A 15,961-nucleotide genomic window follows, 5' to 3' on the forward strand; every position below is an offset into this window, starting at 1 on the left:
CTGTTCTTTTCCCTCCGTTCCTGGAGAACAAACCCTGGGTTTGATGCATGCAAGGCAAATGTTCTGCCGCTGACCTGCACCCTTGGCCGCTGATGTGGCTTTGACAGGAGAGTGATCATTTCTGTTGCGTGTCTTCACTGTTCCAGAGGCAGATTTCTGGTGTGAAAATTTACTAGGGAATTAAATCAAGATATTATAAGATTTGTAATTTACATTCCTAAGAATATCCCTGACGCTTCTATATTATAACAAACATTAAACTAAATAGGAGACATAACTTAAATTTTAGCAATTACTTCTATATTGACTGTTCTGTCACTGTTGACTTTACAATTCTTATTTTTATTATTATTAGAGTGTTGGGGTGTGGTTGTACACATGTCAGAGGACGGCTCTGTGGGATCTTTTCTATCCTACTTACACATGGCTTATTAAGTTCACTGGGATTGAGTTGTTCACCTTCTTTCCTTCCTCCTTGTTTTGAAAAAGTCTCACTGTGTCACCAAACTAAGTAGCCCAGGCTGGTCTTGAACTCATGACCCTCCTCTCTCGGGCTCCCAAGAGCTAGGATTATAGGCATAAGCTGTACACGTAGCTGAAAACTATGGTTTTTAAGTGCATGAGAACCTGAAACAGCACGATTAAGAAGAGGGTAGTCTTTGAAGTGAGCGTCCTGCCTCCTTCCTCTTGGCAGCTTGAGGTGCGACTCTGGAATCTCCTGACAGGTTCCTGAGTGCTGCTCTGCTCTTCACTCATTCCTCTTCTGTCCACCCCGAGTTTTACCCTATAGAAAGATAAAACGATGCGAGGCGGATTTCTTCCTTTCATCTGAGACAGGCACTGGCTTTCTCTCACAGCCTGACAGCTCAAAGGCAACATTGACCTTCACCAGGAAGAGAACAAGCAACCAAATAAACGCGGGCGAAACTACTCCCTCAGTTCTTTAGGAAAATTTACGTGACTGACTCCTGCTTAAGTATAAAAATCCTAGAAAGGTTTTTTCCAACTGTTTTTACTGTGGTCTCTTATGTTAGATTCTAAGCACAGCTGTGGTTGTTTCCATAGTTCTTCAAATGTGTGAGCCCTCCAAAAGTAACCTGAAAAGAAAAGCCATTTCAGACTGAATGGATGGCAGCAGATACGTAACACAGCAAGCTCTCCGTGCTACCTGAGACCTACAAATCAGTGATTCATAATTTATCAACACACACACACACACACACACACACACACACACACTCACACACTATTTGAAGGTTTGGAGATACAATTCCATTAAACATGTAGAAAGCCTTTTGGGGGGGAAAATGTGTCTTCTTCCACAAAATATATTGACTTATCATACTTAGCGTGCTCAATGGACTTTTGTTGTGGGGAATTGTACTTTTAAACTAGAATCTCACGTATCCCAGGACCTCAAACTTAATTTATGACCAAAATTTGGTCTTGGACGCCTGATCTCTGTGTCTACCTCAGGAGCTATTAGCTTTTACAATGAGATTCAAATGATGTTCCTGTTCAACTAAGTATTGTCTAATGGACTTCTTTTCACACATACATTTTTTGAGACAGGGTCTCATTATGTAGTTCTGGATGGCCTGGAACTCACTGTGTAGACCAGGCTGACCTTGACTTGCTGAGATGAGCCTGTCTCTACCAAGTCCTGGGATCAGCAGTGTGTACCACTCTGCCTGGCCCTTCTCATGTGCTTGAAGGCAGCTGAGTATTGTAACCATGCCTTGTACAGGCGTCTGCTTTGTTGCTGAAGCCTGCTTCTTCCTGTGAGTCTCCCGACAGTCCGGAGAAGCAACAGCCAGACCAGCAAACACCTCAGAGTCACATGAAGCCTCAATTCTGCCTTTCACTGTGGATGGCTCAGACACAGCCATATGTCAGATCATATTTCTGGCAAGATCCCTTCATAGTTTCTAGGCTAATTTGGTTTCATGCAGTTGTGCAGTATTATATAACATAGTAGCCTGGTCATGGCCAAAGGCAACAGCATTGTCAGTTAGAATTCTCATTGACATTGAATGCCAGATTATGGGTTTCTCTTGTCATGAGACTTTATATCCCCTGGCCAGTCTTGTCTTCTGTCTTTTCAAATGTCTTATGTTTAAAATGTCAGCCACTAAAATAGCTCCTCCTATGGGGTCGTTGGACAGTCGTTGTGCTTCTCAAGATTGGACTGTGGTGATGGCCATTCTTTTGAGCATAGTCAAGCACATGTGTTGGTCCTACTAAGACCACTGCTGTGTAAAGAGAGGTGCCTCAGAAGCAGGGACGGAGCTGAATCTAAACACCAGGTCTAACTTGCTTAAGCTCTCCAGTTCCTTCATTTATAAAATAAGGACAGTGATTACCACAAAATGACATTGTAAAGAATTAAATGAGGGACCGCGGAGGTAGCCTAGTTGGTAAATACTCACTGTGCAAGCATGAGGGCCCGAGTTTGAGCCCCAGAAAGCAAGTAAAAATGCTAGGTGTGGTGGCACAGGATTAAAAGGTCAGCGCTGGAGTGGCGGTGACGGGAGGATGCTGGGCTCACTCACCGGCCAGTGACCAGCAAGCTGCACACCAGTGAGAGAACTTTGTCTCTTAGAAACCAGGTAGAGCCTAGGTGAAGCCGGCAGATGTAGAAACAGTTACCCAGGGTAAAGTGTTACAGAGGGGAAATGCTTGGGCTTGGTGAGACGGCTCCGAACAAAGGCGCCTGCTGCCGAGCCTGACTACCAGAGAGCCATCCCTGGGACCCACGTGGTGGAAGGAGAGAACTGGCTTCCACAAGTTGTCCCCTGACCTCCCCGTATGCGGGTGCACATCCACACACTTGTACACGAACACACAAACACACATTGAGTAAAATAAATGCAGTGGGGACAATAGTAGTATAAAGAAAGCGTGGACACCGACCTGGACTCTGGCCCGGCACACAAGGCAGCACCGCTGCCTAGTAGAAGCCAGGCAGCGCCTCCGAAAATTTAATCTGGAGGAGTTACAGGAGGCGGTGATGTCCAGTAAATGGTCGTCTGTATTGCCCATGAGATCAGACAGTGGCACCAACCGGAGAGGTTGATTTGGCCTCAGAGTGCGGCCCAGGGCCGATCAACCCAACTGCTGCCGGTCTTCCTTCTCTTTGTGACAGCTAACGCATGCGAGGTTCTCTCAGTGTTTACTGAGTTGACATTACTCTCACTACAGCTTGAACCTTTGATCTTTTCTGTATTTGCTTTAGAGGGAAAATTAATCTGTTTAATCTCACTCAGCAGCACACAACTTTGAGTCAAGAGGCCAGCCTAGAGACGGTCAGCAAGTAAAAGCACTTGCTGCCAAGCCTAGTGACCCGAGTTTAGTCCCCTGGACCTTCGGAGTGGAAAGAAAAGACCATCAGCCCTGCCCAGGGGCATACGAAATGATACAAAGCAATCAAAAAGAGGTGCTAGCCTAACAGTGTTTAATTAGCAAACTACTTCTTGATGAGACTGTCACATCATTTCTGCAGACGGACACAAAACTGGCCTGCCAGGCACGGTGTTACATGCCCGTAATCCCTGTACTTGGGAGGATTAATCACAGATCCAAGGCCAGCCAGGGATACATAGTGATACTGGTTAAAAGAAGAAGAAGAAGAAGAAAAAGCAAACAACAAAGTTAACTGTTGTTTGGTTGTCTTAATCAGCCAGCCTTCCAGTTTGCAGGGAAATTATATAGAGAAGTTTTGGTACTCCTCTGCATGTGAATGGGCTTGGTACTTCCCTGAGCTGGATGCATGTTGTGAGGAAGCCCATTTGGGAGCTATTTTTGGTCAACTTTTTTTTTTCCAAGACAGGGTTTCTCTGTGTATCCCTGGTTGTCCTGGACTCACTTTGTAGACCATCCTAGCCTTGAAATCACAGGGATCCGCCTGCCTCTGCCTCCTGAGTGCTGGGATTAAAGGTGTGTACCAACACTGCCCAACTTGGTTAACTCTTTATGGGGGTTGGAGGGAGAAAACCAACAACTTGTGAGATAAGGCTGCTAGAAAGTAGTCTAGTATGTTCATAGCAATGACAAATCAGTTCTTGTGCCCTCTAGGCCGAGCACAGTATAGCGGCCCTGCTGATTGGTTGAATTATGTGAAGGGGTTGGTACCTTGGAATTGCAGAGTGTTTTCATAGATGTTATTGTATTTGATCCTCAGACCTCTACAAGCCCAGCTAAATGTTAGTCTCATTTAAATATGAGGAAATTCATATGCTATTAGCCAAAGTATTTTATGTGTCTGGTCTAAAGACAGCTAGATCCCCAGCCTCTCAGTTCTCTTGCCCTGTGTAATAGTTATAACTGGCTAACGGAGGATGTCCTCATCTGATTCGGCATGTGCCTGTTCGAGATGCTCTTCACTTGCCTATTTGAAGGTGCTCAGGAGTTAAGTGGGATCTAGAGTTCAGGACTTTCCTTTATATCCATCACAACATGGGCTGGTTGGCAGGGGAAGAGCGGTGGTTTTTAAACATAATTAGATAGACATAGGGTAAGTAGGTAGGTAGATGATTGATTGACATGAAATGTGTCAGCTGGTCCAAGCTGTGTATTTTCTCCGGGAGCATCTTCCTAAAAGATCACCTTTCTGTTCTAAGTTCCCACATAGCGTGCAAAGTGGTAAAGTCATCTTTCTAAAGCCAGCCGTGGTGGCGCACGCCTGTAGTCCTAGCACTCTAGGAGGCAGAGGCAGACAGATCTCTCTGCGTTTGAAGCCAGCCTGATCTACAAAGTGAGTTCAGGACAGCCCAGGCCACATAAATATATCCTATCTCAAAAAACAAACAAACAAAAGATCTTTCTGAGATTTGAGGCCTGAGTGGATTTAACTCCCAGAGAAAGGAGCATCTCCTCCTAGCAGCTGGAATCAATAACGCTAAAGACTGCTGGAAAGTCAAGCTAAAAAGTGAAATGAATGGATGGTGTATTTTAAGTTCAATTAGTTTATGTATGTGAATACTTAACTTTTTATGATGAACTGCTTCAGAGCTACAAACTTAAAAAATGAGATAGTAAAAGCCAAATAAATATGTACATATATATATATGTCTGCATGTATGTGCGCACATACACACGTGTACATATCCATCCCGTGTCCCATGAAGAGAGGCATGTAGCCAGGAGGGACCTCTGTCTCCTGAACTTTTTCTCACCCTGTGGTTGGCATGTTGTGCCACTCATCTCTGGAGAAGCATGTCAACTGCTGGTCATTTCCCTTCCCTTGGTACCGGGCCTGACATCAGGCTCGAGATTGAAGCCAGTTATGCATCATGCACTGTCTCCCTGCTGACAAGATTTCTTAGGGACCAATATGATATAAACATACAGTTTTGAGATCTGAGAACTCATCAAGAATGTATTTTGATTAACTCCCAGGTTGCACGTCTTTTGCATGATTGAGCTGGTTGAGTAGGAGTGACAGAGTAACTCTTTAGGTATGAAAGCATAGGCTGTAGGCAGGTGAAGGTGCAGAGCGCTGTGAGGTGCATTGAAACTGTGCTCATATTGGCAGTGGTCCAGAAATAGGACCAAAGTTGAAACTGTTAAAGCTTGTGACCCGTGTATGAACAGCAGTTCTTTTGATCATCTTTGGAGCTAAGAGTCTTGGTGGTGAGAGCATTAACATGTTTGAGATTTCTTAAAAAGTCATTGCTGATTTTCGGTTTCACTCTTATTTCCACATTTACTCATAATCTCGCTTTTGTGTGTGTTCATTCATTTGTAGAGTATAAATGGCATTCGCACAGAGGAGGTGGCTATCGTGACAAAAGGGCCTCCCACCCACCCTGCCTCTGAATGGGAGTGCCCCAAGCAGTCAGTAGTTCCTAGTCAGAGCCTGATGACCACCCCACCAGCGTCTCCACAGAGCTTTGGTTCTGGCTCCCTCTCCATAAACAGCAAGGAGGCGGAAGAGAAGGAGCAGGAGGCAGCTGGCTATCTTGATGCTAGCGAGAAGCCAACAGGCCCAAGTGGGGAGTGTTTGGGAGTGGAGGAGCAGGCCAGTACCTTAAGTTTCTCAGTAACTCCAGCTTCCTGCCAGCTGCAGCTCGGTGAAAAAAAGGCAGACAGTAATGAAGAGCCAGTTGCACCAGCAGAGACCCTTGAGAGCCAGAGCGGATCCTTTCTTGACTCTTCTGTGGGTAACCAGTTCCCCACCCTCATTCGAAGTTTCCAGGTAGTAGCTGACGTGACAATGCAAGTTTACTGACACTCTTTGGGAGAGGGTCAGAATCTTGTCTGTGGAGGAGGTGGCAGTGGTGGTGGTATGGCCTCTGCCATTTTCAGGGTCAGAGTCAAAGTGAAGCCTTTGCCATCAGGAAACTCAGTCAGAGGAATTAGCTCTGGCTAGTCACCCTTTCTCTTCTGATGACTTGACAACACTCTCAGGAATAAACTCTCCAGTTGTTTACCTTCAAGGAGCTGGTGTAAGTTTGCTCTTCTTTCCTTCCTCAAGGACGAGCTTTGGCAAGAGACGAATTACAGAGACTCCTGTGGGGCGGGGCCTTCAGGGCTCTGAGACCATGCTCAAAAATTTTGCAGTACTCCTCACTAACATTTGGTTTTTAAGTGAGAATTCATTCTGCTATGTTATGCGGGCCACCACTGCCACTGCCCCCTCATGGGGTTTCTGTGATCATAGGCACTAACCTCTGTACTAAGGTGAGTGGCCACTTAACTCTCTCAATCAAGTGGTAGTTTTAGGGTGATTGATATCCTGGGAACGGTGACGAGATAGGCAAAAAGGCCCGTGCCATTCTACTAATGTTCATTCTTTTGGAATTCTGAAATTAATCACCAGGTGGTGGGAGAGCTGATTTTTTTTTCTTTCTGGTTTTCCAAATACTATTTCTTCCCTAAATCCAAAGTGAATGTCTGACATTGATTTGAAAGAAGTTAATGAATTCCAAGGAAATGTGTTCCAGGGCCATTGCTGCTTCGTGTACATTTGTACTGAGTGGGGAGATGTGTCTGGTTTTCTTAATTGCAATGTACAGTCACAAGGACGAATGAAAGTGATTTCTCTTTGGCAGATAATTTTATATTCAAATTCTGAAGGTCAGTTTGAAGTGTTTTATGTCACCAGTCATAAACTGGTGTTCTAATTTTCCATTAAGCTTATGAAAGTGACTACAGTAATGTCGCTTTTAATACCCTTCTCAAGATGTAGCACCTTGTCAGGGCCTCTTGGGAATTGTGTCCTTTGGCGAGTGACTCCAGCCTTTGCTTGATTCAAGCTAAGGCTTTGATCAGAACAGGGTCAGAAGGTTTAGCTCTCTACCACCTGCAGGAAGATGTGGCCAACTCTGTTTCTTACTGTCCACAGCCTCCTCTGGTAAAGACTCAGACTGTCACCATCTCAGATTCTGCCAATGCTGTGAAAAGTGAAATCCCAACCAAAGATGTCCCTATTGTCCACACTGAGACCAAGACCATCACCTACGAGGCTGCCCAGGTAAGCCACCATCTGATGCTTCAGAACAGAGTCCGGATGGAAGACAAGGAATGGTTTCTTTCTTCAGCGTTTACTCACTTACTGCCAGTAATGCCAGGATAGTTCTTTCTAGATCACTGACTTAAGGACATCCAAATAGTCTTCGCTCAGAGCAGACTGAGGGCCAGGAATCTGGACAGCTCAGTTGATGAGTGAGCATGCATGAAAATGTAGGTTCAGTCCCTGAATCACATAAAAACCAGGTCTGGTTTGGGCTGGGAAGATGGTTCAGTTGGCAAACATGTGCCTCACACCATGAGGGCCTGGCTTTAGACCGCTCCTCCCGCCCCGATTGTTGAGATGGAAGTTTGAGGGCCTACTAGTCTGACCTGTGTGTCAGTGAAAGACCCTGCCTCAAACAAAAGATGAAAAGCACGTGAGAACTGCTACCTGTAGCTGCCCTCTGACCTCTACATGTGTGGAGCTAAAAAAGGAAAAACTGGGTGTGGTTGTTGCACACTGTAATGCCAGCACTTTGGATGTGGAGGCAGATGGATCGGAAGTTCAGGGTCATTCTCAGTCACATAATGAGTCCGAGGCCAGCCTGGGCTACACGAGATCCTTTCTCAAAAATAATTTATCAGCCAGGTATGGTGGCCCATGCATGTAATCCCAGCACTCCAGGAGGCAGAGGCAGGAAGATCACTGTGAATTCAAGGCCAGCCAGGGATACAAAGTGAGTCCAGGACAGCTACACAGGGCTACACAGAGAAACCTTGTCTCAAAACAAACAAACAAACAAACAAACAAACCAAAAATACTAAAATAAAATGTCAGGGCTGAGGGTTTAACTCTTGAAGTGTGTGAGGCCCCAGTTCAGCACCAAAGAGCAAATGAAATTACCATAGATCTGTTCATGTCCATCCTCCTGAGTCATTTGAGCAAGTTATTCTAATGTGATGAAGAGCGTGGGCTTTGGGTCAGATAGACCTGACCTTGGACCCCTCTGTTTTCTAACTTAGGCAAGTCATTAAAACTTGGCCAGCCCTGCTAATGATGTTAGTGTCTGTGCCATGGAATTATTATGAAAGTTTAAAATTTTAAAGTTATTTTACTTCCTAATTACAGTGAAACTTCATCATTTTTGGTAATTTGAATGAGCTAGAGTTGTGTTCTGTTGAATTCTTTTTTTTTTTTTTGTCACAGAAGGCAAGAAGTTAGTCCTCTATAAGATGAGCTCTTAATTCACTTCTACAACAGATGTTTATTGAGCTTTTATGTATTAAGTCAAAGTGGTGTAAGGGTAGGCAATCCCTACCTTCTAGGGAACATTCTAGTAAGGAGAGAAGGGTAGGCAATAAAGCTCTGTAACAGCCAGACCCAGTGACCCACAGTGGAATCCTCGCACTTGAGGTAGAGGCAGGTGATTGGGAGTTTGGGGCTTTCCAACTGGCCTGAAAGACCTTGACTAGAAAAATTAACAACCAAAAATGAAAAACAACCACATAAATAAACATCAGACACTAGAAAGTTCTGTAAAGAAATTCAAATGGGCAAAGAGATAATCCAGGGAGCTGGGGCTGCCGCTTGGGTAGAGCACAGAGCAGCGGGACAACTGTGTAGCTCTGGCTGGACACTGAAGAGCTTTTCAGTCAGCCTTCCCGACACCTTGAGCTAGATGATGTTTCACCCTCAGGAAGCTTGTCCTTCCTCAGGGTAAAGCATGTGCTTTGCAATTAGGCACAGCATTGGATCCCCGAAAGGGGAGAGCTGCTTGCTAGATGATCGTAGGGAAATCACCAGCCTCTCCATTGCCTGGGCTAGAACCACCTATGGCTGCAAGATTTGCTGGAAGTTTAGGTGAAATGGTGTCTGTCGAGTGCTGGCATCTCCATGATGTTCAGTCAGTCTGTGTGTGCTCCTCTCTCGTGGTGTAGAGTGCGAGATTTCATTTGGTAAATGACAAGTTGCTTTGCATTTTTTGGTGGTGGGTGATAAAGTAGCATCATTAAAGCAGTGGCCTTTTAAAGGTGATTCCTAAAGCTCTGTATTGACTTTATTAAAGTAGGGGCAGGCCTGGAGACAAGGTTAAGACCAGAGCAGATCTGAGGAGATGGTTGTAAGAACAGAAGTAAGTGTCACCTTAGGAAATGAGAAGAGAAAGACCTGTCAGTCAAGAGAGACTGAAAAAAGCTATCAAGTAGGCCTTAGCATGGGAGGGACTGAAGAGGAAGAAAAGAAAAATTGCTTCATGATTATACACAATATTAGCCTGAGGATGCAGAAGGGAATTACTTGATATGCAAAGGAATAGATCCTTTAAATTGTCACTGCCATGGAAACAACCTAAATGGCCTTCAGTTGGGGTATTGGCTAAATAAACTTTGGAACATCCTATTGAGGTACTTCTGTGTGGCTTCTGCTGGGGAAGTCTACATGATAAATGAATGAATGAGTAATATGGCCAAACATGGGAATCACATCTTTTGTTCCTAGGCAGAAGTATGGGAGGGGGTATAGCCATGTATGTGAGAGCTATGTGTGATATGGCCTTGAGTAGCGATACATTCTCTCTGGGTGGATACCTAAAAATAAGGGGCTGAAGAGATGGCATAGTCAGTAAAGTCTTTGCTATACAAGTATTAAAACCTTAATTCAAATCCCAGCACCCATGGAAAAAGCCAGGGTCAGGGGGGCACCTGTCGGAGCCGGGGATCAGGGGTCAGGAGACAGGACGATCCCTAGAGCTCATTGGCCAGCCAGCGCTATAAATCGATGAGCTCTACTGTCAGTGAAAGAGCTCATTTCAAAAAACAAGATAGAAGCCAGGTGTGGTGGTGCACCCCTTTAATCCCCGCACTCAGAGGCTGAGGAAGGCCGACCTCTATGAGTTTGAGGCCAGCCTGGTTTATATAGGCCAACCAAGGCTGTATAGTGAGACCCTGCCTCAAAGAAGAAGCAAACAGCTTCTTCTTCGGGAAAACACCAAATGGCAGATGACGCTGGTGCAGCAGGAGGGACTGGAAGACCTGGGGGCTCAGGATTGGCGGTCTTAGGGGCCTAAGACCCGCAGTAGTGGTCGAGGCCATGGGCATGGCCAAGGCTGAGGGGCTCATGGAGGTTAAGCCGAAGGCAAGGAGTGGATCCCTGTCACCACGCTGTGCCATCTGGTTAAGGACATGAAGATAAAGTCCTTGGAGGAGATCTACCAGTTCTCCCTGCCCATTAAGGAATCTGAGATTATGGGCTTTTTCCTGGGTGCATCCCTAAAAGATGAGGTTCTAAAATTATGCCAGTGCAGAAGCAGACACTGGCTGGCCACCGGACTAGGTTCAAGGTTTTTGTCACTAATTGGGATATGATGGCCATGTTGGGCTTGGTGAGGTGCTCCAAGGAGGTAGCCACTGCCATCCGAGGAGCCATCATCTTGGCCAAGCTTTCCATCGTCCGTGTGTGGAGAGGCTATTGGGGCAACAAGATTGGAAAGCCCGACTGTTCCGTGCAAGGTGACAGGCCGCTGTGGCTGTTTTGATCCCTGTCTCATCCCTGTCCCCAGAGGCACTGGCATTGTCCTGTGCCCAAGAAGCTACTGATGACAGCCGGTATTGATGACTGCTACACATCAGCCAGGGGCTGCGCTGCCACCCTGGGCAACTTTGCCAAGGCCACCTTTGATGCCATCTCCAAGACCTACAGCAACCTGACCCCTGACCTCTGGGAAGAGACTGTTTTCACCAAGTCTCCTTATCAGGAATTCACTGATCAGCTTGTGAAAACCCACATCAGAGTCTCTGTTCAGCGGACGCAGGCTCTACCTGTGGCTACCACATAAGGGTTTTTATACAAGAAAAATAAAGTGAATTAAATCTGTTAAAAAAAACAACAACAAATGAATAAATAAGATGGAGAGCAGTTGAGGAAGATACCCTTTGTTAACCTCTGGTGTCTCCAGGCAAACACACCTCCATACACATATGTACACATTTATACACAAACACACTCAAGGAATGAAAAGAGAATAGAAAGTGTGAGCTAGGTATGTGGCTCACCTCTACTCCTAGAACTTGGGAAACTGAGGCAGTAGGACCATGAATCCAAGCCCAGCTTGGGCCCAGTGTAACAAAAACAAAAACAAAAAAACATGTAAAAGAAGTGTGGCTCTGCCAGAGAGTGGTGGTACACGACCTTGATCCCAGCGCTAAGGAGGCAGAGGCAGGCAAATCTCTGAGTTCGAGGCCAGCCTGGCCTACAAAGTGAGTTCCAGGATAGTCAAGAAGAAAGCGTGGCTTCAGCCTGGTGGTAGCGGTGGCACATACCTTTAATCCCAGCACATGGGAGGCAGAGGCAGACGGATCTTTGAGTTCTAGGACAGCCATGTCTCGAAAAAGAAAATAAGAAGGAAAAAAAAAAAAAAAAAAAGAAGTGTGACTCCAAGTGTGAGTGTGGAACTAAAGGCTGGGCATGGTGGCACACGCCTTCAACCCAAGCACTCAGGAGGCAGAGGCAGGTAGATCTCTGAGAGTTTGAGACTGGTCTAGAGAGTGAGTTCCAGGACAGCCAGAACTACACACAGAAACCCTGTCTCAAACAAACAGCGGCTGGAGAGATGGCTCAGCAGTTTAGACCACTGGCTGCTCTTCCAGAGGTCCTGAGTTCAATTCCTAGCAACCACGTGGTGTCTCACAGCCATCTGTAATGGAATCTGATGCCCTCTTCTGGTGTGTGTGTGAAGACAGAGCACTCATATTAAAACAAAACAAAAACACCAACTAACCAAGCAAACAAAAAAGACAGACCGCTTGGAAATAGGAGGGAGGCTGACGGCACACCATTTAAACTTCATGTTGAAATTTTAAATCTTTGTGGCAAGCCTGGTAGTGCAGACCTTTTTTTTTTTTTATCAATATTGTTTTTTTATTTTTATTAGTAGTTATATTTTATTAACTCTGTATCCCAGCTATATCTCACTCCCTCATTCCCTCCCAATCCCACCCTCCCTCCCTCATCTCCTCCCTGCCCCTTTCTAAGTCCACTGGTTGGGGAGGACCTCCTCCCCTTTCATCTGACCCTGTTTTATCAGGTATCTTCAGGACTGGCTGCAAAGTCCTCCTCTGTGGCCTAGCAGGACTGCTCCTCCCTTGGGGGGTAGAGAGGTCAAAGAGCCTGCCATTGAGTTCCTGTCAGAAATAGTCCCTGTTCCCTGGTGCAGACCTTTAATCTCAGCTATTCATGAGGTCTAAGGATTGTGAGTTCAAGGCCAACCTAGGCAACTGAATTTCCTATCTCAAGATTTTTTTTTTAATGCAGGGTAGTGGGACTCAGGCAATAGAGTACTTGCCCAGCCTGCATCTGACGCCCTGGGTTCCACCCTCAGAACCTTATAAAACGGCGCTTCTTATTCTGGTGATGTACACCAAGAGGAGGAAGTTATCTATGGCATGTCTGGCTGGTACCCTTTATGGAAACAGTTTTCGTTCTCTGAAACCCGTGCTCGATGTTTCTGGTCTGCTATCTAGACAGCACTCACTGTAGGTAAACGCCGCCGTTACCCCGCTTTCTTCTCTCTCGGTCATGGAGGCCTGTGCAGCTCTAGCTGCCCACATGCCTGCTGATGATGATTGTTCCTGGCCCCTGCCACCATCTCTTCAGCTTCTTGCTAATGCCGTTTCTTAGCTAGTCATAATAAGCAGCCTTGGTCCTTGTTTGCAAAGCCTGGCATTTAAAGCACTTGAGTGCCTCCCAGCAAGGAGGAGCCCCTACAGTAAAGCCTTTGGCGCATGTGCCCTGCTTTCTCATGGGTGGTCACTTCCTGCTTCCTTTGCTCAGTTCCTGGCTCAGCTGTCGTAGGTGAACGGTTCCCTCACCTGCTAGTGTGAGATTCCCTTTTCACTCTGTGGTGTAGCTCACTCACACCCTTGGATGTGTATAAAGAACATGAGGTCTGATGACAACACAGTGATCCCTCTCGGGTATTGTAGTAATTAAAAAAATAAATGAGTGTTAGGCTACATAATGTTTATTATTAGCCCTAACATCATGGTGGTATTATTTTACCCGCTATTACAAATAATAAGACACAGACACCTGTTAGATTTATAATTGCCTTGTTTACCTTGGGCCTGTCAGATATTTCACTTACACTGTCTCAATATCCTCACCATCCATCTCCCAGGCCCCCTCCAATGCCATCCACCTTAATCCTCATCTGGTCTCCCTTCCATCCATCATCCCATGGTACTTGCTTGTATTCTTCATCTGGACCTTTTCCACCATTATTGGAGTCTTTCCTCTTGGCCCTCATTGTTTTTCTCTCCACACTAACCCATCATGGGGTCCTTTTTCCTCTCTTCGTCCATTGGTCACCTGTGATTCTCTTGAACCCGATGCCTCAGAGCCCTAGCCACGCCAACCCCATCTTACCCTGCCCAGATATAGGCCATTTAATCAACCAGTCACGTCTTAGGCAGGTTTACAAAACAAGGATAGTATAACGAGATCTTGAGGGCCAGTATTAGATCAGCCCCTAACACTCAGGTTTTTTGGGTTTGTTTGTGTTTGGTTTGGTTTGGTTTGGTTTGGTTTGGTTTGGTTTGGTTTTTGTAGTCCTGGCTGTCCTAGAATCAATCTGTAGACCAGACTGACCTTGAACTCAGAGATCTGCCTGCCTCTCTGCTTCCCGAGTGCTAGGACTAAGGGTGTGTGCCACCACGCCCGTCTAGGTGTCAGTTTTCTGACCAGAGGGCGTGAACAGCCCCCTCCCTGCTGTGGCTCTCCTAGGATAGCTTTAATAAAGATGCTTCAGAGGCCGCCTGTGAACTGCAGGGTGTCCCCTGTGTATCTTGGAGTCACTCTTGAAGCTGTGCCCCACTTCTTCTGCCTCTTTCAGACCCACTCCAGTTCCTGACCTAGTGCTGAGGGACTTACACTCATCAACATTTGGGGGGGGGGGCGGCAGGACACTATGCAGCTCTGGATATCCTAGAAGTTATAGGCTGGCCTCAAACTCAGAGATCTGCCTGCCTCTGCCTCCCACATGCTGGGATCAAATGTGTGATTTCATTCAATTTTTTTGTTTGGTTGGGTTTTTTTGAGACAGGGTCTCACGATGTAGCTCTGGCTGTTCTAGGACATTGGATCTCTTGGAGTTGGAATTATAGATGGATATGAGCTGTCATGTGGGTGTTAGGAAGAAGGATCCTATCAAACCTAGGTCCTCTGGAAGAACAACCAGTGCTCCTTAGACACTGAGCCGTCTCTCCAGCCCTGTTCATCAACTCTTCAGAAGGAGCTTTGTTCCCAGGAGGCTGGTTCTGATCATTCTCAGATTTGAGAGTGAGGGAATTAGATTTTTTTTAAAAGAAGAATGTACAGCTGAAGAGCCATGTTGCGCCTGGGCCTTTGCCCCATGGTCTCCTGAGGGGCCTGATGACTTGTCCTTTCTTCTGCAGACTGAGGACAGCAATGGGGACTTAGACCCTGGAGTCTTGCTGACAGCTCAGACCATCACATCTGAGACCACAAGCAGCACAACCACAACACAGATCACCAAGGTAACGGAGCTCCCAGCGACCTGCTGAGCGCGGTGCCACCCTCCATAGAGTGGACCTCCATAAGCAACAGCTCTCGGCTCCGTCACTTTTGTGTTATGTTACTCAAAGTGTCCCAGGTGGAAAGACCCGACGCCTTCCCCAGCATGCACCTGGGAATGCCACACATTATTAGTCTCAGCGTATATCTGTCCACCTTGCTGGGGAGGAAGTCTCAACTCAGCTTGGGCCGGGCGTATATCTGTGGCAGAGCACCTGCCCACCTGCACAGGCTGGAGGGTCCAGCCTCAGGCACACAAACGTGCACGCATGGACAGTTAAGGACATGGATTGTTCATATGGTACAGTCATATTTTTTGAGCTAGCAAACAGATCCCTGACCTGATGAATCAGTTTGTCTTGCATCCTGAGGCCATGGAAACCATTGTTTGGAGCCGAGATGCTGAAATCATCAGACTGCTTTGTAGGAAACAATGGGGATGGAATGTCAGAAGCTGGAATTATCCTCAGAAAATCAGGCAGGCCCTGTTTTCTGTAGTCCTAGAAGAAATGCCCCTGCTCGCTTGCTTTCTTTCTCCTTCTTTCTTTCTTTCTTTCTTTCTTTCTTTCTTTCTTTCTTTCTTTCTTTCTTTCTTCCTTCCTTCCTTCCTTCCTTCCTTCCCTCTCTTTTTCTTTCCTTCCTTCTTTCTCTCTCTCTCTTTTTCTCTCTCTTTCCTTCTTTCTCTCTCTCTCTCTCTTTTTCTTTTGTCGAGGTATCTCATTCTGTAGCCCTAACTAGCTTGAAACTCACCCTGTAGCCCAGGCTGACCTGGAATGCACAAGTATTTACCTCAGGCTCGGAAGTGCTGGAGTTACAGGTGTGCTCCACCACACCTGGCCTGCAATTTCTTATAGGTAAGACATTTAGGAAAAGAAAAGAAAGAAAAAAAATTGGCCAGGCTTTGTCATAAGACACAGATGA

The 15,961-nt window shown here is 46.1% G+C and overlaps 1 protein-coding gene and 1 pseudogene across 23 annotated transcripts in view; both read left to right on the forward strand.

The window, feature by feature from the left end:
• Positions 1-15,961, forward strand: part of Epb41 (erythrocyte membrane protein band 4.1) — a 143,811-nt gene that overhangs the window by 123,782 nt on the left and 4,068 nt on the right. For 13 of the 23 annotated variants that reach the window (XM_060379420.1, XM_060379412.1, XM_060379414.1 and 10 more), the window contains 2 exons: positions 7,346-7,474; positions 14,902-15,003. In XM_060379420.1, the coding sequence (XP_060235403.1) occupies positions 7,346-7,474; positions 14,902-15,003 (231 nt within the window). Of the gene's footprint in view, positions 1-5,746; positions 6,197-7,345; positions 7,475-14,901; positions 15,004-15,961 lie in introns of all 23 variants that reach the window. The other 10 variants (XM_060379401.1, XM_060379404.1, XM_060379406.1 and 7 more) reach the window with 1 other exon arrangement.
• On the forward strand, positions 7,483-14,893 carry LOC132652987 (small ribosomal subunit protein uS5-like; annotated as a pseudogene).

Source organism: Meriones unguiculatus, chromosome 3, assembly GCF_030254825.1.
Source record: "Meriones unguiculatus strain TT.TT164.6M chromosome 3, Bangor_MerUng_6.1, whole genome shotgun sequence".
NCBI lineage: Eukaryota > Metazoa > Chordata > Mammalia > Rodentia > Muridae > Meriones > Meriones unguiculatus.